Source organism: Girardinichthys multiradiatus, chromosome 23, assembly GCF_021462225.1.
Source record: "Girardinichthys multiradiatus isolate DD_20200921_A chromosome 23, DD_fGirMul_XY1, whole genome shotgun sequence".
NCBI lineage: Eukaryota > Metazoa > Chordata > Actinopteri > Cyprinodontiformes > Goodeidae > Girardinichthys > Girardinichthys multiradiatus.
In genome coordinates this window covers 534,118-555,822 of record NC_061815.1, presented here as the reverse complement: position 1 = coordinate 555,822, position 21,705 = coordinate 534,118, and the positions used below count along the sequence as shown (strand labels likewise).

General features: G+C 39.6%; 1 protein-coding gene across 4 annotated transcripts in view; it reads right to left on the bottom strand.

The window, feature by feature from the left end:
* Positions 1–847: 847 nt before the first annotated feature.
* The window catches only part of csnk1a1 (casein kinase 1, alpha 1), an 88,387-nt gene continuing 67,529 nt past the window's right edge, over positions 848–21,705 (bottom strand). For 2 of the 4 annotated variants that reach the window (XM_047352699.1, XM_047352702.1), the window contains 2 exons: positions 21,105–21,253; positions 848–1,526 (listed from right to left, as the gene is read on the bottom strand). In XM_047352699.1, the coding sequence (XP_047208655.1) occupies positions 1,519–1,526; positions 21,105–21,253 (157 nt within the window). In that variant the 3' untranslated portion in view covers positions 848–1,518. Of the gene's footprint in view, positions 1,527–21,099; positions 21,254–21,705 lie in introns of those variants that run through there. The other 2 variants (XM_047352701.1, XM_047352700.1) reach the window with 2 other exon arrangements.

The following is a 21,705-nucleotide window of genomic DNA, read 5'->3' as shown; positions in this document are numbered from 1 at the left end:
GTGGTTCTGCAGGTGGGAACCACAGACCTCTTCTCAGTACCGATGCTTTGTGGCTGATGTTTTGGTAACTTTTGAATGTTGGTGGTGCTTTCACACTCGTGGTAGCATGAGACGGACTCTACAACCCACACAAGTGGCTCAGGTAGTGCAGCTCATCCAGGATGGCACATCAATGCGAGCTGTTAGATCTTCTATCTCTGAGATATGCCTTTAGTCTATTCCAACTTGGGGTTGAGCTCTTCCATCATTTTGTGGCCTCACTGGCTGGGAGCTAATTTCTCCAAGAACGTGGAGAACCACTGATAACTTGAGCTGCAATGCAGCATCTAGACATTCCTTGCATGTCCTTATACACCCATTTTTATTTTAAGTCAATTTATAATCATCGGCCTGCAGATGTTAGATAGCATTACCTGCAAAGTTGTTGGATGCAATTAATTTTATTTCAGTCTGTTCAGGAAGCTTGTAACTTGGTTTTAGGTTAGGGGTTACAGATGTTATGCGTTATGTCTAATGAGTATTTCAAGTTAAATTTTTTTGTTTCAATCCACAAAGTAGTATAAATATAGGAGCATCCAAACGTTGCTATAACTACCTGAACGTGTTGCTTTGGTAGTAGATATGCGTCAATAAAACAGATTCCTTTGTAATTTCACAAATAATCATCAGGAATAACTTTGGACTAAAATGTTTCTTAAAAGTATATAATACAAATCTCTGAAGAGGGTAGATGACAAAGCTACACACTGTGAATAAACAGAATGGATTACTGTCGGACACGTGCTTCTTTTCTTCAACACAGAATGATTTCCTTGGCAGGCGGTCGATAAGAACTTGAACATAATGGTCTGAGTTAAGTAATGTTTTTATTGGCATTTCTGAAGACCATTTTACAACAGATTTAATAAATCATAGTTCTAGAGAAAGGGAGAGAGCAAAGGTATTCTACCAACTGTTGCCTTGCGCCTTTCCACAAGCAAACTATTCACCATAGGAAAAAAGGAAAAAAAATTCCAACAGTTTTGTTAAACTCAACATACAGGTTTGTCTCATTTAATCATTTAGGAACAAAAGAATGGGTTTAAAGTTGACATGTTTTACCATTACATTGGTAAAAGGAGTGAGTGAACTTATTTAGTGAAGGAGAGGATTTGTTACCTCAGTCAAAAAACCCAAGTCAGCTTACCATCTCACCCAGTCTCCAAAGGAACAAAAGTCAATTAAAAGGACAAAGACACTGATATATGGGGAGAGAGATGTGTCTGAAACCGGGAGAGGCAGCTACAGCCTTACTACCCTTGAGAAAAAAAAAAAGAAAACCCTATACATTTCCCAATTGGAATTTTATGATTTATACACATATGAAAATATAGATAACACAACTGACAAAGCCTTGTGTAAATCTATACATTCCATTACATAGATATTGATGATGGAAGAGAAGACTGTCGCTTGTCCAGGAAGAGAGATCAGGTTGTCCTGGTAACCAACAGCAGATCAGGTCAGGGAGCGGGTGACTTAGAACCCTATTGACAGACAGAAAAACAGACAGAGGTAGTATCAGTGGTCAGACACTTGCCATCATGCTAAAGAAACAGAAACCGCAACAATTAGTTCATCTGAAGAATGAGGAACACCAAGCAAAGAACAGAATGACAGACAAGATACAGGTCCTTCTCAGAATATTAGCATATTGTGATAAAGTTCATTATTTTCCATAATGTCATGATGAAAATTTAACATTCATATATTTTAGATTCATTGCACACTAACTGAAATATTTCAGGTCTTTTATTGTCTTAATACGGATGATTTTGGCATACAGCTCATGAAAACTCAAAACTCCTATCTCACAAAATTAGCATATCATTAAAAGGGTCTCTAAACGAGCTATGAACCTAATCATCTGAATCAACGAGTTAACTCTAAACACCTGCAAAAGATTCCTGAGGCCTTTAAAACTCCCAGCCTGGTTCATCACTCAAAACCCCAATCATGGGTAAGACTGCCGACCTGACTGCTGTCCAGAAGGCCACTATTGACACCCTCAAGCAAGAGGGTAAGACACAGAAAGAAATTTCTGAACGAATAGGCTGTTCCCAGAGTGCTGAATCAAGGCACCTCAGTGGGAAGTCTGTGGGAAGGAAAAAGTGTGGCAGAAAACGCTGCACAACGAGAAGAGGTGACCGGACCCTGAGGAAGATTGTGGAGAAGGGCCGATTCCAGATCTTGGGGGACCTGCGGAAGCAGTGGACTGAGTCTGGAGTAGAAACATCCAGAGCCACCGTGCACAGGCGTGTGCAGAAAATGGGCTACAGGTGCTGCATTCCCCAGGTCAAGCCACCTTTGAACCAGAAACAGCGGCAGAAGCGCCTGACCTGGGCTACAGAGAAGCAGCACTGGACTGTTGCTCAGTGGTCCAAAGTACTTTTTTCGGATGAAAGCAAATTCTGCATGTCATTCGGAAATCAAGGTGCCAGAGTCTGGAGGAAGACTGGGGAGAAGGAAATGCCAAAATGCCAAAAGTCCAGTGTCAAGTACCCACAGTCAGTGATGGTCTGGGGTGCCGTGTCAGCTGCTGGTGTTGGTCCACTGTGTTTTATCAAGGGCAGGGTCAATGCAGCTAGCTATCAGGAGATTTTGGAGCACTTGCTTCCATCTGCTGAAAAGCTTTATGGAGATGAATTTTTCATTTTTCAGCACGACCTGGTACCTGCTCACAGTGCCAAAACCACTGGTAAATGGTTTACTGACCATGGTATCACTGTGCTCAATTGGCCTGCCAACTCTCCTGACCTGAACCCCATAGAGAATCTGTGGGATATTGTGAAGAGAACGTTGAGAGACTCAAGACCCAACACTCTGGATGAGCTAAAGGCCGCTATCGAAGAATCCTGGGCCTCCATAAGACCTCAGCAGTGCCACAGGCTGATTGCCTCCATGCCACGCCGCATTGAAGCAGTCATTTCTGCAAAAGGATTCCCGACCAAGTATTGAGTGCATAACTGTACATGATTATTTGAAGGTTGACGTTTTTTGTATTAAAAACACTTTTCTTTTATTGGTCGGATGAAATATGCTAATTTTGTGAGATAGGAATTTTGGGTCTTCATGAGCTGTATGCCAAAATCATCCGTTTTAAGACAATAAAAGACCTGAAATATTTCAGTTAGTGTGCAATGAATCTAAAATATATGAATGTTAAATTTTCATCATTACATTATGGAAAATAATAAACTTTATCACAATATGCTAATATTTTGAGAAGGACCAGTATAATGGTACAAAAAGTAAACGCAATGCGTTTTATGGAGAGATTCAGTACTCTACTGTGATCTCTATTGTAGGCCTGTAATCTATTCTTTAATTCAAAATTAACCCCAGTTAGCCCATAATAGAGCTGCTGTAAAATGTTTTAAATTAATGCAAGAAGATGTCAACAGTATTAACCACTCTATAGAAGAGGGTGCTTGGTCAGGTGCTAAATATATGCCTGTATACATAGTCACACTTAAAAACAAACAGCATTTCAGCTACCATTCACACATGCCAGCAAAATAAGAGATAAAGCAGACTAGCCTTAATAACTCAAAGCAGCAAGCGTATCGGCTGGCCCTTTTCAGTCGTTTCAAAATACCTGGCCCCTAATTAGAGCTGCACGATACATTGAAAGAACAGTCATATCAGTGTCTAATACCACAATTCTGTCCCAAAAATAAGCCATCACAGGGTTTCATGTCACTATGCACAGTAGTAGCAGTTCTTTGGATGTTTGACAACAAACAAGACCACAAGCCTCAACAAGGGTAAGGGCATCTTTCTTGGAAATGGAGACTAGATAACAATGAAATCAACAGAGAAATTAGCCAGCTATCAGAACAACAGCCTCCAAATACAGGTGGACAAAGAAGATCACATCAGATTCAGCATACATCCAGATGTCAAAACCATTTAAGTGAACAGTGGAACTACACCAAGTCTTGACTAGATTCACACCCAACAATTCTGCTTAAATGCTTAACAAAATATGGGAGACATCTGCTAATGGATGAAACATTTAGTTATTGAACCAAGGCTGCAAAATCATGACCTCAGAGGAAAATCATATCCAGGCAGGGACCACAGAAAACATTTAAAATGGGTTGGCCCAATTAGTCATCAAGGCATGTGTTCCTGTCACAATGGATGTCTTCATCACTTGCACTACCACACATTTTTACACCTGGTTTAACTCAGTCTATGGTACAAGTCAAATGGTACAATAGATTATGCAAAATGAAGAAACGGTTTTTAATTATCAAATGTAACCAAAGTCTTATTTAGGTCTTCCTTTTCTATTTTCGTCACAGCAAGAAAAGAACATGACAGACATAAAGAACAATGCAGTCAATTAACATTCAGTAAACCAAATCCGAGGAATACAAAACAAAGCAGGACCATTTCACTTTCATGCAGCGTTCTTTCAGTTAACATATTCCTGTTAGTGATTTGACCATTCGGAATTTCATAAATAACATTCTTAACCATTTTTTTTAATTAACTTTTGTCAAATAAAACAAATCCAACCACAACACTAGTCTCTAGTATACAGGCCACTTTTGCAATGCTGCAATTGTCATAAAATCTAAGTGTAACTAAATAACTACAGATTAAACATTTAGGAGATGTACAGATTTCCTTCTCATGTTGAACACACTATACTTTGTGAGTAAATGTGATTTCAAATGTGCTGAAATATTTACGAACTCCAAGTGTCCTGAAATCTTAATGCCCATAGTGAACAGCAGTCTTTCAATCCGATTTAAATCTGACCTCTGCTGTGCTGCTGTCCATAGTACCAGACAGTAAGCAAAATCTTGTTATTAAAAAACTAAATATTCAAACATGCTGCAGCACAATTGGTCTCACAAGAACACTGTACTTTGTTAGATATTATTTAAGACTATGTTAAAGTGTTTTGATATATAACTTACAGTAGGGAAAAGAAGTATTTGATACACCACATATTTTGTAAGTTTTATCACTTTCTGTAATTTTCACAGATGTACACTCCAACTATAAGAGACAAAATCTCAAAGAAAACCCAGGGGAAAAAAAAAAAAAAAATTCACATTGACATTTAATTATTAAGCATTTTAAATGTCCACCTTGTGGAGTATCAGTGATCATGAGAAAAGTAAGTGACCAGCTCAGAACTACACGTGAGGATCCAGTCAATGACCTGAAGACATCTGAGATCAGAGTCTCAAAGGTTACCATTGGAAACACTCTACACCATCATGAATTAAAATCCTGCAGCATTTGTGCAAGTTACCATTGCTTAAGCATGCACATGTCCAGGCTTGTCTCACATTTTCCTGTGACCAACTGGATGATCCAGAGGAGACATGGGAGAAGGTCATGTGGTCAGATAAGACCAAAATAGAACTTTTTGCTATAAACTCCACTCGCCGTGACTTTCGGTTGAGCAGAGGCAGTAATGGCAGCATAAGACGTTGGGCTCCCGACAGTATGATGAAATTTCTGCCCGAAAAAAACTCAAATTTACTTATTGACATGGCTAACTGAGCACAGACACTATGGACAATCAAAAATGCCCCAGATAGTTAAAGTACGGTACAGAATAAAGTACAGGTCAAGGAGGATGACGTCAATTGTCGCAAACTAGCAGCAACACAGAGGACGACACGGAGCCAAGCAGTGACGACAACTTAGCCGAATTCTGAAAGAGCTGCGAGAATTTAGAAAGGATTTCAGTCACCAACTAAGTGGCATAAGACGAGACTTAAACAAGATGGATGGAAGAAGCAGAGGAGCGGATTAACACCACGGAGGAGGTCTTAACGGAGCTTGTGAAGTTACATATGCTAATGGCACCCAAGTTAACAGACTTGGAGGGGCACACGCAAATGTCAGAATATGCGGAGTAACGGAGGGAGCTGAAAACTATTCGATATCAGTCCTAACATTTGTGGAGGATTTATTGATAAAAGGACTGGAGCTTCCTACCACCACGGTGCTTAACATCAAGAGAATGCACAGGGCGCTTCCATCGAAACAACCAAAAGAAGCCTTCAAACGAAACTTAAAAATTTAGAGAACACCCATAAAATTGCACAAAATCATAGGATGAAAAATTAGCTACAAAAGACAAAAAAATTAAATTAAAATTAACCTCAAATGATATATAAAAAGAAAGCTAATTTTTCTAAAACAAATATTATGAAGCAGGTGGGAAATCGGCAAAACTATTAGCATATAAATTAAGGAAACAACAAGCAGACAGCACAAAATATGAAGTAAAAGATCCAAAAACAAATTCTTTATGCTATAATTTAACAGCTATACACAGTCATTTGAAAAATACTATAACAATCTGTACAGACAGCCTGAAACAGACAAAAAGAAAATAGATACCTTCTTGATCTTATAAATTTACTTCAAGTAAGAAATAACAGATAAAGAAATCAAAAGGGCTATTTCAACCCAATATGGCTGCAGGACCAGATGGTTTTCCATCTGAGTGGTATAAGGAAATGAAAGACCTGTTAATCTCATGAGATTATGAGAAAAACCTTTAATCACATTCTTAAAACAGGTGAGGCACCTCCCTCCTGGAAAGAGGCGGTCATTTCCTTGATACCTAAAGAAGGAAAAGATGAACTTTATTGTGGGCATCACCGTCCAATAAGCGTGTTGAACCAAGATTATAAGATATTCACACACATTTTAGCAAAAAGACTCAAAGAAACTATTCCCCAAATATTAACGTGAGATCAAACAGGTTTTTTTCAAGCAAAGGCAGACCCAGGATGATATTTGCCAAACATTATATATAATTGACCACATAAATAAAGATAATATCCAGGTTGTACTGAGGCTGGAGACAGAAAATGCCTTTGACTTTGTAAACTGGAAGTTCCTATGCAGGGTGCTACAAAAATTTGGATTCCATCAGGTCTTTATTAGAACCATACGGTAGCAACAATAAAAATAAATGGTCCCATTTCAAATTCGCTGGACCTGGAAAGAGGAACTAAGCAGGGTTGCCTCCATCAATCCTTTACTTTTTGCTATATTTATCAAAGCACTAAGCCAGAGGATCGTTCAGGATACTAATATAACAGGTATCAAAATTCTAGGGCAAGAACACAAAATTTCGTTTTAATTTATATGTCAGACCCAGAGTTCAATTCCAAAACTGTGGTCATTACTAGACTCATTTAGTATAGTCTTAGGCTACAAATTAAATATCACAAAAACCCAAATCTTCAGGTTCAATTACCGACCAAGCCAGGCTATAATATCCAACTATCAACTGAAATGGAGCTTGGAGTAACCATCCCAAAAGACCTAACAAAGTTATATCCCTTAACTTTCAGTTGGTTAAATAAAAAGATAAAGGAGGATATTAGGAGGTGGAATCTAATAACATTTTTAAGTTTTGAATCGCAAATTTAATCTGTTAAAATGAATATCTTGCCGAGGATACTGTATCTGTTCCAGACTCTTCCAATTGAAATATTTGATATGCAATTCATTGATTGGGATAAATTAATTTCTCAACGTGTATGGCAAGGGAAAAAGCCAAGAATCAAGTATCAAACTCTCTAATTAATGAAAAGCGAGGGTGGACTTCCACTTCCTTATTTAAAAGAATTTTATTTACCTGCACAATTAAGAGTCTTGTTTTGTTGGTGTAATCCTGACTATCGGGCCAGGTGAAAAGAAATAGAAGAAAAAATGTCATGGGTGACCCCAATTCAGACATGTCTAGGGGATAAAAAACTAATAAAAAAATGTAAGCTGGCAACAGATGGATCACTTTATCACTAAGGATCTGGTTAGGTGTAGTTTCTAAACGAGGATGACTCGAGGACATTGAGATTTTAAGATGGTGTTCATCTGATTCGGACTTTACCCCAAAGAAGATGGATGCGAGCTATAAGAAGTGGAAAGGACTGCGCCAGTCATATTGTACCTTTTTAATCAGGGCATACTGAGTGACTTTCAGTTTTTGAGGCTCAGTACAGATTAAATAATAGGGATTTCTATAGATTTCTTCAGGCACGTCATATTAACAGTCTAAACCCAGATACTCAGAGGGTATTTTATACTGAGCTATTGAAAGTCTTTATTGGTGTATATACAACGGACTCTGGACTCATTTCCACGTTATATAGAGGTCTACAGGAGGCTAAAAGGGCAGGCACTATTTATCTAGAACAAAGGTGCGATAAAGAGACAAATAAGTGTATTTCAGAACAAGCTTGGCTTAAATGTTGTTGTTTTTTTACCCTAAATTTTATATCTTTACTCATATATAATTTATAATATTTGGACAGCATCCAATGACCCGAAACACAGCCAACTATGGAGTGGTTATGTAAGAAGCATTTCAAGGTTCTGGAGAGGCCCAGCCAGTCTCCAGACCTGAACCCAATAGAAAATCTTTGGAGGGAGCTGAGACTCTGTGGTCCACAACAATAGCCCCAAAACCTAAAAGATCTGGAGAAGATTTGTATGGAGGAGCGGGCCAAAATCTCTGCTGCGGGTGCACAAATCTGGTCAAGAACTACAGGAAACATCTGACCTGACTTGTAAACTACTGTTTCTGTACCAAATATTTAGTTTTTTCTCTATTGTACCAAATACTTCTTAATGTAGTAAAATGCAAATTAAATATACAGTGTGATTTCCTGGATTTAGTTTTTTAGATCTCTAACAGTGAAGAGTACTACCTACGATGAAAATTACAGACCTCTTCATTCTTTGTATGTGAGAAACACTGCAAAATCTTCAGTGTATCAAATACCTTTCTCCCCCACTATGTAGCAATTTAAAAACTGTCCAGTTTAGAAATGATCATTTAGAAATGTTCATGTTGTTTTACAGCTCGTGCATAATTACAAGGACTAGAATACTCTGTAGAAAAAAAAAACACAAACTGCTTTTCTACTCTCAAACACCAGCAGTCCCCTGCCGCTGTGCTCAACAAACCCACTTCCAAAACACCACTCTCAACATCTCTGCATGCTAAGGGGTATTCAAACTGTAGTATTCAATGGACAGTCGTTACCCTTAAAAGAGGTTTTAAAGTGCCTGTGACCCGCTTTCCCTACAAATGCATGAATGGTAAGAAAACATTTTAATAATGAAGAAATTGGGCAGTAAGTGACATCATGTTAGGATTAAATACGTGATAAAAGACAATTGTGGCAAAAGAAATAAGCGGATCAGAGCTGGAAAACTGAGGAGGGAAGGATGGGCTGGTCCCACCAAGCACAGCCAGCAGTGATCGGAGGACTTTTTGGCAAACTGCTTCGAACAAGAAACCTCTGAATTCGCAAGAGAATAGATGTCAGGGGTCAGGATATCTGACAGACAAAGGAGAATGTTGAAAGCAGATGCTATAGCTATTATTAATAATCTGAAATTATTATTAAAATAAGAAATGACACGCACATACAATATATTTAACTAAATGTTTCTCTAAAGATTCTAATAAAAAGTAAAACAAATGACACACCAGGTAGTGTCTTCAGATCTTAAATCATCCCTTGTGTCTGCTGCTACTGCTCCATGCTGCTCATCTTCGCCTCCTGTCATTCAGTACCGTATAGACTGTAACCCTGGAGTTGCACTGGATCTGCTCTGCTGCGCTCCGGTCACAAACGTTTCCGTCCTTCTGATTTACATTTGCACCACTCCGGTCTGCTCCAAGAAGCATACGCGGATCACCCAATTGTTGGGGCTATCCATTTTGGGGGATTGACCGGCTGGGCTGCGCAGTTCAACATGCGCAGCTCAACAGATGTCGCAGCCCTGACGTCACCTATTATAAAATCCGTGGAAAATAAACTTTCGTTGCCATTTCCATCGTGTCTCACGGGACGATGCAACGGAGGCGCATATCTGGAGAGACAAAAGCTCGCAGGCGAACCTTTCCTACACACAGCCATTCCCGGAAGGGCTTAAAAGCTGGAAATCTGTCTGATACAAGAAGGTCAGAAGAGTCCTATACCGATCGAAGACCCTGCCGACACTCTGGCGCAGGTGGAAACTCACGGAGGTTTTACTTCTAAGGAGATCCCTTGTTGATTGCTGCACGGTTCTTCGTATTTTCGCTGTTTTTGAAAGTTAAGTAGTTTATTTTATTTTATTTTTTTTTTGAGTTGATCGTAGACGCGTGATCGGAAAAACCAGTAATCAGTAGAGAGCTGTATGATTGCTTGTGCCAAGAAGATCACCTTTTAACTAAGGCACAACACAGCCACACACTCCTTTTAGCGGACGGGCTTCGCCATCTTCTTAAGACAACCAGAGTGTGCACCTTCAGTGTGCAGATTGGCATAAAACAGCTCTACCATGCTTTCAGCATTGTTCCTCTCCTGTAGGGGGTCATAAGAGCTGCAAAGTCACACTCCACACCCTCCAACAAATGGCGTACTAGCCTCCAACGTCTTACGACACTCAGGTCTACATCCAAGGATGCTTAACCAGCTGCCAGTGCTCGTTCTGTTTCCTGGTGGTGCGGTATGAGCCACCTCTATTGGCTCCTCTCGATGTGGAGGAGCAGCGTCTCTACTCCGAACCCCTCCTGGATGGCCGAGCTCCTCACCTTATCTCTAAGGGAGTGCCCGGCCACCCTACGGAGAAAGCTCATTTCAGCCGCTTGTATCCGGGATCTTGTTCTTTCGGTCATTACCCAAAGTTCATGGCCATAGGTGAGGGTAGAAATTTTAAAATGGTTTTGGGTTAGTTAGTGTTTACATTAACTAAGCCAAGGTAAAGTAACGTGGTATGATTCATGGATATTGACCCGGCTGTGCTCCGGCATCCAGCAAAACTAGCCTCTGGTCGAACTGGATGGCCGTCCGTACATTGCAACACTTGTGCTCTTCTATCTGATGACAGCTGACTTTCTTCCCCCTAGTCTGGTTTGTCTCTCTCTGATCGTGACTGAAATAGATGTCCTTCTCAAAATATTAGCATATTGTGATAAAGTTTATTATTTTCCATAATGTCATGATGAAAATTTAACATTCATATTCTTTAGATTCATTGCACACTAACTGAAATATTTCAGGTCTTTTATTGTCTTAATATGGATGATTTTGGCATACAGCTCATGAAAACCCAAAATTCCTATCTCACAAAATTAGCATATTTCATCCGACCAATAAAAGAAAAGTGTTTTTAATACAAAAAACGTCAACCTTCAAATAATCATGTACAGTTATGCACTCAATACTTGGTCGGGAATCCTTTTGCAGAAATGACTGCTTCAATGCGGCGTGGCATGGAGGCAATCAGCCTGTGGCACTGCTGAGGTCTTATGGAGGCCCAGGATGCTTCGATAGTGGCCTTTAGCTCATCCAGAGTGTTGGGTCTTGAGTCTCTCAACGTTCTCTTCACAATATTCCAGATTCTCTATGGGGTTCAGGTCAGGAGAGTTGGCAGGCCAATTGAGCACAGTGATACCATGGTCAGTAAACCATTTACCAGTGGTTTTGGCACTGTGAGCAGCTGCCAGGTCGTGCTGAAAAATGAAATCTTCATCTCCATAAAGCTTTTCAGCAGATGGAAGCATGAAGTGCTCTAAAATCTCCTGATAGCTAGCTGCATTGACCCTGCCCTTGATAAAACACAGTGGACCAACACCAGCAGCTGATACGGCACCCCAGACCATCACTGACTGTGGGTACTTGACACTGGACTTCTGGCATTTCCTTCTCCCCAGTCTTCCCCAAGACTCTGGCACCTTGATTTCCGAATGACATGCAGAATTTGCTTTCATCCGAAAAAAGTACTTTGGACCACTGAGCAACAGTCCAGTGCTGCTTCTCTGTAGCCCAGGTCAGGCGCTTCTGCCGCTGTTTCTGGTTCAAAAGTGGCTTGACCTGGGGAATGCGGCACCTGTAGCCCATTTCCTGCACACGCCTGTGCACGGTGGCTCTGGATGTTTCTACTCCAGACTCAGTCCACTGCTTCCGCAGGTCCCCCAAGGTCTGGAATCGGCCCTTCTCCACAATCTTCCTCAGGGTCTGGTCACCTCTTCTCATTGTGCAGCGTTTTCTGCCACACCTTTTCCTTCCCACAGACTTCCCACTGAGGTGCCTTGATACAGCACTCTGGGAACAGCCTATTTGTTCAGAAATTTCTTTCTGTGTCTTACCCTCTTGCTTGAGGGTGTCAATAGTGGCCTTCTGGACAGCAGTCAGGTCGGCAGTCTTACCCATGATTGGAGTTTTGAGTGATGAACCAGGCTGGGAGTTTTAAAGGCCTCAGGAATCTTTTGCAGGTGTTTAGAGTTAACTCGTTGATTCAGATGATTAGGTTCATAGCTCATTTAGAGACCCTTTTAATGATATGCTAATTTTTTTGTGAGATAGGAATTTTGGGTTTTCATGAGCTGTATGCCAAAATCATCTGTATTAAGACAATAAAAGACCTGAAATATTTCAGTTAGTGTGCAATGAATCTAAAATATAGGAATATTAAATTTTCATCATGACATGGAAAATAATGAACTTTATCACAATATGCTAATATTTTGAGAAGGACCTGTATATCTAAAGAAACATAAAATTCTTTGCCGTCATCTGTTTCTGGCCATTGTAGCAGCAGTCAGTTTATGTGGCAGGGTTCCCCTATAAAGTCATAGAAGAGCGCAAAAGAGTAGTGTGGAAGTATCTTTTTAGTGAAACTTATGACCATATATCTCAAAAAGTGTTCATTTAAGCAGGATGAATTTACTTTTTTAAATATTCTATTAATGTTTCCTTTCCATAACTGTAATTGGATTTATCATAAAAATTTGATGTCACAAGTCCTTTAAAGCACGGAGAGATCAGGAAAAACCTCTCAGCATGGGTAGTTGTTGTGGTGTAAAAGATTGACAAGTTTGTACACTTTCTTGAAGCAGCCATTGCATCAAGGCTACAAATGATGCTTCAATCAGAGATCTGGGCAGAGGTGATCATTGATGGGACTTAAAGTAAAAATGTTTCCAAAAAAGGTGGGGCAATCAGCCGAACAGTCAAAGTAGCTTAATCGGGTTGAGAACAAAACAGGAGCCATAATGAAAGTGTGTCTCATCTCAACAGATGAGCTGAATCAGTGACTCCAATCACAGAACCCCTCATTGGAGACAACATTGGTAGTCTGGAAGCATAAAGGAAAAGCAGACGGAAGCTTTATATTTACAACTCTGCAAACATTTTGTTGTCGGCTAAAGGGTCAGTAGTCCACGTCTCACTTTTAGCTGAAACTGTCCTACGCCATCCAATCATCAGTGATACAATTTGGTGTTCGAAACAGAACTTATGTCGTAATAAAGAAAAAGTACACACTGTAAAGCAACTTTTAGCCAAGGTAGACTGCAGCTGCTGCACATATTTTACTGTGAAAGGGTAAGCTTGATTATTAGTTAGTGACTTTGGTGGATTATGGGATGTTCATGGCCGAAAACCTGTTCATGTTAGCTGTAGCTTCACAATAATGACCACATAAATGTCACTCCAGCTGGACACTGCATTAAATGACTAAATAAAAGTAACTTACCTCCACATTATCTCACTGTGAAGCTAGCTGCAACATTAGAGGGACACTTCCAACTGAAAATATCAAAATAAAAGCACTTCCTGTTCCGTTCATTCAGAAGTTTAACAATACTTTATTTACTTCCTACACTGTCCGGTTCATTATGTAATTTATACCTTAAATTTGATCATCTTTGCATTTCAGAATTGAGAACAAATGTTTTATATGTGGATTTAGAAAATGGTTTCCCAATATTATTAAAAAAGCTCCAACTCAGAGTGAGGAGAAGAAAAGCCTCCAAATAATATTCAGTGCAATATACTGTGTAATGAAAGAGTAGACAATATGATGACAGGGACAAATGGGTGTTAACTAAGTCATTCCAAAGACAAACAAGCACTTTGATTCATTCAGAAATTAAACACTAATTTAATCTCAGATTATTTTTATGAAAGCATAAATGTATATCTATATCACTAATAGGGTAAATAATAAATTTCATTAATTTCCAAACTGATACAAAATCACCTTTTAGATTTTTGGATTGTGAATGAAATGTTACATGATTAAAGACTTGTAATTGTAGAACTTATGTAAAATGGCCTAAGGACACACAGTACATGTTTAGAATCCCAATCTACAGTGATGCAGGGTTAGAGGTGACCTAGATGTGAAGGATTTGATGAGAGTTGTTCAGACTCAACCCTGACTTGGGTTCAAAGACTTGACTTTGAAAATTTACTTGTGAACATCTCTTGCAAATATAAGGATGTTGTTCTGTGTGTTCAACACAAAGAAAGAAGGATATGTGTGTTAAGGCCTCCACTATTCACTGTGTGCAGCTAAGGCAAAGCCACAATTTATAGATAATGTAATGTACTGTATATGGTCTTTTAAGAAATTCTGATTTTTCTGTATAACTTGTTACCAGCTAGCCACAATTATTGAACAAGTGGACGAGCATCTCTGTTTTGTCAAAAGTGTTGATACAACAGATGAGCTGAGACAGTAGTTCACTCTAAAAACAACTGTCTACGGGTGGCAATGTGTGTCTGGGAAATAGTACTTGCCCCTTTAGCTTTTTGATCCAACATTTTTATATCAGTTGAATAGAGTTATGAAGATGGCAATAGAAAACAAATTTTTGAATTAATTTATTGTGTGTAAAACAGTGGAAAAATCCAAAATAACCAATGATAAAAAGTAATCGCATCCCTTTTGAAATCATGAATTAACAGTGATTAACCACATTTCTTTGATTCAACGGCACTAGCCACACCTGATAACCGTAAGACCTGTCTGACAGCATGAGGTACGGCAGAATATCTGAAAAAGCAACATTATACCCAGATCTAGAGAAATTTAAGAACAATGAAAAACAAAGTACTTGACATCTGTTAGACTGCATAGGGTTGCAAAGCCATTTCTAAAGCTTAAAGGATTACAGCAAATCAGAGTGAAAACTATTCACCACAAATAAAAAAGAAAATTATGGAACAGTTTTTTACGAGTGGCTACCATACCAAAACAGCAGACACAGAAGAAACCAAAATAACATCTAAAGAAATGTAGGGATCAATTGCCTCCTCGGTTGATGGTAAAAACACTCACTCCTGACAAGGAAAACAAATGACTGTCTCACATTTGCTTAAAAAAACATACTAATGCTCTCCATGACTGCTTTTCTTCTTAGGTATATGGATGACTTACTGTAATTGCTGGAACCATGCTGGGTAATGTAGAAGGAAAATGATCCAAAGCAAAGCATCAAGTTCAACTATGGGGATTTAAAAAAAAACCTTGAAGCTTTTGAGTTTCTTTTCCAAAGAATCAATCTAAATCCAACTGAAATTCTGCAGCATTCAACAGGCGTTCAACAAGCTTGACAGTTATCGTACTGGTCGTCTACGGCTTCATCCGGGTTCGGGTCACAGGGGCAGCAGATTCAGTAGAGACACTGAGACATCCCTCTCCCCAAGTCATTCCCAGGCCAGCCGAGAGACAGTTTGACCTGGGCCGTCTCCTGGGCCTCCTCCCGGTGGGACGTGCCTGGAACACCTCCCGAGGAAGGCGTCCAGGAGGCCTCCGGTATAGAAGACTGAGACACCTCTACTGGCTCCTCTCAATGTGGAGGAGTAGCGGCTCTATTCCGAACCCCTCCTGGATGGCCGAGCTCCTCACCTTATCTCTAAGGGAGTGCCCGGCCACCCTACGGAGAAAGCTCATTTCAGCCGCTTGTATCCGGGATCTTGTTATTTCGGTCATGACCCAAAGTTCATGGCCATAGGTGAGAGTAGAAATTTTGAAATGGTTTTGGGTTAGTGTTTACATTAACTAACCCAAGGTAAAGTAACGTGGTCAAATGAGGAGATAAGACACTGATAATAGGTGGCTTAGAAATAGGGTACAGCTTTAGGCTATGCAAATATAAGAGTAAGGCAAAGTGCTCATGAAATGACATTACCATATGGTTAGAATACTAAAAAAACACAAAACAGGAAAAGCTGTTGAGTATGGACTGGAGCTCCCAAAGTCCACGTGGGAGGCAGTATTAAGGGTAGTGAAGAATTACAGAGCCAAGATCCAACAGGACTTACTGTACAATACTGTACAATGTGAAAGGGAACTTGGTTAAAAACCTAATGACAGTTTCAAATGAATTCAATGACTGGCCAAGACACTGCTGACCACTATGGCCAAATTAGTCCACCTTTGAAAATGGAAGAGATTCTAAAGTTTATTTTCCTTTTCTCAGTTTCACAGCTTCCCCTAAAACTGAGCAGGTTTGATGTCTATGAGCTGAAATCTCTTGTTCAGGATGACTTTGCACTAAAAGTAAATTTTTTAATTTCTCTTCCTCATCACCACTCCTTGATCCAGAGCAATTTTCTTTTACTAACAAGTTGTCTGTCTCTTAATCAAACACCTGGCAGTGAAAACCAAGGTCTCTTTACATTTGTAATTGGTGACAAATTTCCACATGGGTGGGAGAGGGAGTCAGCAATGTGTTCAGGAGCAATAAAGAGAAAGGCTCCAGCAAATTAGATGCAGACTACCAGATGTTTTCATTGAAATTTCTAATCAAATAGTCATGATGTCATCTTAAGACATATGGAGCACAAATTGCAAATCACCACATTTATCCGTCACATCATCCAGCCCTGTAAATAGGAATGATTTCCGGTAGCCTTCTGTGGCATTTCGTGGAGGAATTGGTTTTACTAAATTAGCTTGTGAATGGCCGGCACATCATGAAGAGGGTATAGATCAGTGGTTCTCAATCCTGGTCCTCAGGGCCGAGTGCCGTCCATATTTTATATGCATCTCTGCTCGAGGACATCTGATTCAAATGACTGTATTACCTCTTTTTCATGCCATCCAGTGCTGCAGAAGCCAGTTGATCACTAGTTTGTGTCAGGTGTGTGGCAATAAGGAAACACCTAAAGCATGCAGGACAGTGGGTACTGAGGACCAGGACTGAGAACCACTAGTGTAGAAGATTGTTTGATATTGTTGTTCACTTGGACAGCATCCTCCTCTCTGACAGTACTGTCAGGGTCCTGCCCTACCTTGACAATTTTACCAGTTTTCAGGATCCGTTTGTCGAGTCTAGGTACAGGCCACTTCCCACCCCCATCCCAACTCAATTAATGTGAACAGGATTTTCATCCTGTGAGAAGTGGAGGAGTTGATGGACCAATGTGATTGTTTACTTGAACACAACCAATAATTTCAATCAATTGTAATTAATAGCATTGTTACAATACTTTTCAGTATAGGTGTCAAGTAAATGTTTTAACATACTTAGTTTTATGAGGGAATGTTAATAAAAAAGAATAAGCAGAATTAGAGGTTTGAGATCAGAGGGAATTTGTTAGCTAGCCCAAAATCATAGATGAAAAAGCCCATTCTCCAGCCCCAACATAAAAACACCATAAAAAGGGAACAAAGTTAGTAGTCAAATTCCCCAAGGACGTCTTTGCTTGTGCAAGGCAGACCAATTGTACCTTTTGTCCCTAGACGTTTTTGTTGTTTTTTTTGGGGTGCTTCCTCATGTTTGGCCTTGACCAAAATTTTAAATAAAGTGTTTCCAATTTGTTGATATCAGTTAAAAAACTACCTGGCCCAAAAAAGTCACTATCTGGATTTGTTTAAACAGGTAAAAGCCTATCATAACAAAACTACTGAAGTGGTTCATGCTTTAATTTGCAGCATGTAGTTTTACCCAAATAGTAGTTTATCCATTACTTGCATTTGTTTTTAAAGCAGATTAGGAATGTAACAGAATGAGAATCTTATGATTGATAACAAATTGACCACAGCTATAAATTTCACAATTTTATAAAAATGTGGTAAAAATACAAACAACAAATATTGAAGCTCACTCAGTTACATACAGTGGGGAGAACAAATAGGTGTCCTACTTGTAAAGCAAGTAGAAGTCTTTCATTTTTACCATAGGTACTCTTCAACTGTGAGTGATGGAATCTAAAACAAAAATTAAACAAACAATCATCCATTTAATCACCTACCAATCAGTAAGAATTCCAGCTCTCACAGGCCAGTCAGTTCTACCTATAAAAGACACCTGTCCACACACTCAAAAAAACACCAACCTCTCCACCATGACCAAGACCAGAGAGCTGTGGAAGGACATCAGGGATAAAATAGTAGACCTGCACAAGGCTGGGATAGGCTACAGGAAGATAGCCATGCAGCTTGGTGAGAAGGTAACAACTGTTGGCGCAATTCTAAGAAAATGGAAGAAGTTCAAGATGACGTTCACTCTCCCTCAGTCTGGGGCTGCATGAAAGATCTCACCTTGTGGGCATCAATGATCATGAGGAAGATGAAGGATCTGACCAGAACTACAAGGCAGGAACTAGTCAATGACCTGAAAAGAGCTGGGACCACAGTCTCAAAGAAGACAATTAGTAACAGACTACGATTATGGATTAAAATCACGCAGCACATGCAAGGGCCCCCTGCTTAAGCCAGCGCATGTCCAGGCCCATCTGAAGTTAGCCCCTGACCACCTGGATGAACCAGAGGAGGAAAGGGAGAAAGTCATGTGGTCAGATGAGACAAAAATAAGAGCTTTTTGGTCTCAACTCCACTTGCAGTGTTTGGGGGAAGAACAAGGATGAGTACAACCCCAAGAACACCATCCCTACCATGAAGCATGGAGGTAGAAAACATTCTTTGGGGATTCTTTTCTGCAAAGGGGAGAGGACGACTGCACAGTATTGAGTGGAGGATGGGTGGGGCCATGTATCTGGAGATCTTAGCCAACAACGTCCTTCCCTCAGAAAGGGCATTGAAGATGGGTCGTGACTGGGTCTTCCAGCATGACAACAACTCCAAGCACACAGCCAGGGAAACTAAGGAGTGGCTCCGTAAGAAGAATCTCGAAGCCCTGAAACCGGCTAGCCAGTCTCCAGACCTGAACCCAATTGAAAATATTTGGAGGGAGCTGAAAGTCCGTATTGCCCAGTGACAGCTCTGAAACTCTGGATCTGGAGAAGATCTGTATGGAGGAGTGGTCCAAAATCCCTGCTGCAGTGTGTGCAAACCTTGTCAAGAACTACAGAAACATTTGATATCTGAGTGGAGAAAAAGAGGGCTTCCTAAAGAAGAACCAACAGGCCCGTTAGAGCCGGAATTCTTGTGGGTATTAATTGATCAAATATGTATGTAGTGCAATAAAATGCAAATGAATTACTTAAAAATCCCACAATGTGATTTTGTTTTATTTTTATTTTAGATATCGTCACTCACAGTTGAAGAGTACATGATAAAAATGAAAGACTTTTACATTTTAGGATATACAATTCTCGGGAACCATCATCTTTAAGGAACCACCTGGTTGCTCACACATTTTACACACTGATTACAAAGAGCCCAAACCATAACCTCTGAGAAAGTTTGGGATGTGCCCTTTAAATTCATGCATCACTCCAAAGTAAACAAGTCAACATGAAAATGAATATGGAATTACAGTTACAGCTAATTAATTAAGAATGCCATTGAAGGGGTAAATTGACTATTTCAGTAATTGAATTTAAAAAGTGAAACTAATAGTTTAATTGCACACAGTGGTCTGTTTTAAATGTTTATTTCTGGTCATTTTGATGAGTATGGCTAACAGCTACAGAAAACAGAAATTTGGCTTTGAGGGAAATTAGAATATAACACCACACCAGTAAAAATGTACTTTTATTAAGGAAATGTCATGACCTACATAATCAGGCAAGAGACTGCTGATTTTACCTTTATCTGGCAGACAGTCATTGACACTCTCCACATGGAGGTTAAGCCATAAAATGTCTTTGCTAAAGAAGCCGGTTGTTCCGAATGTTGTATGAAAACATTCATAGAAAGTTGAGGGGAAGAAAGAGGGAGACTGAAAAAGGTTCAAGCAAAAGGGGATAAGCACAGTTTTGAAAGGATTGCGGAGCACACCCCATGCAAGTGTTTGGGGCGAGATTCACAAGGCATGGTCTACAGGTTGAGTCAAGAGTCATCACACACAGACTCGTCCAGCTTGTGCAACGACTGTCAATCCCAGAGGATGGAGGAAGGAGAGGAGAGGCACAGAATCCAAATTGCTTGAAGTCCAGTGTGAAGTTTCCATAGCCAGTGTGTGTGTAGACATGTCATCTGCCGGTATTTGTCCACTGAGTTTTATGAAGTCCAATGTCAGTGGAGCCCTCCATTCGGATATTTCAGGTTACTTCAAGGATCCCTACACTGATGAGCTTTATGGAAATGCTGATTTAAATTACCAGCAGGATTTGACACCTGCCCACACTGCCAGAAGTACCTAATTACTTCTACTACTGCTTTAATAACCATAGTATCACCGTGCCTCATTAGCTAGCAAACTAGTCTGACCAAAACCCATAGTGAACTTTTGAGCTGTTCAGAGGAACATGAAAAAAGGGGCCAGAATGCAGCCTTATTTTGGTTTTCAATAGCTGTTAAACATAATTGTCGAAGTAAACTAACAATTATTGAAGCATTCACTCTGTGTTTAATAATTCTGAATAATACTTTCACTTTTAGAATCAAATTATTGAAATAACTGAACGTTTGGTACAATATTTACATTTATTGAGCTGTACTTTTATTGAAGCCCATTTCATAAAGTTGCAGTGAATGTGTGCTGTACTCAAAAACTGCAAAAACTGGTCTTTTCTAAAACAATCAGGGTTTTTTTTTTTTTTTTCAAACCACAGCATTATTTTAAAAAACATCTATACATCCAAAACGCAACACTTTGTCTAATTTTTTCACATGGCATCCCGTTTCCAAACGAGTATTTTAGGATTCGTAAAGCTAAAACATTAAATTTTAGCAAATTCACTAAACACCATTCACAAGTAAATGGCACCTTGGCATGTGACTTTTTATTGAGCCAGGCAGTGTATGTTTGAAAGGAGAAGTGGGGTAAAGATTGATTAATGAAACGATATTTACTACTCCTATATAAAAACTTGAATGGATATATGAGCAATTGGTGTCTGTAAAAAAACGTCACTTGGCTGTTTGCTACTAACCTTTCAAGTTAGGCTTGGATTTGTCAGTTTGCTTGCCTGTGGGGGTTTGTGCCTGCTGGCCCTGGCCCCCTGTAGAGGCCCCTTGCTGTGCTGCTTTCTGTTTCAGCATGGTCCAGTCAAATGTGTAGTCATACTGGTGATTCAGAGTCCTATAACAAACAGAAAAACAAATCATTAAGTTATCTGCATTTTTCCCAATAATTATTTATGCCAGACAGACAGAAACCCTAAAGAAAACCCTGCCAAATATAAAGAGCTTCCCAGTCTCGTGTTTGAAAACCAAAAAATGTGTTCCGTGTAGAAATGTTTGTTCCACAGAATTCAACACTCTACATTTGTTTCCTGCCAGTCATTTCTTTAATGGTCTGTTTTAATGCATTCCTGTTTGATAGTGTGACATCATTAAAATACATTAAAAAGAAACACTATACACTGAATACATGCTACACAACAGTGCTTAAGTGTTTTTAGCACAAAGTGGAAAACAGCCTAATAAAGACTGGAACAACAAGCACCTGTTGAGACAAACGTCTGACAATAAGGCCTTGTTTGGATCTTAGATCAGGATTGATCTCAGATCCACTGTAAACTGGGACTACTG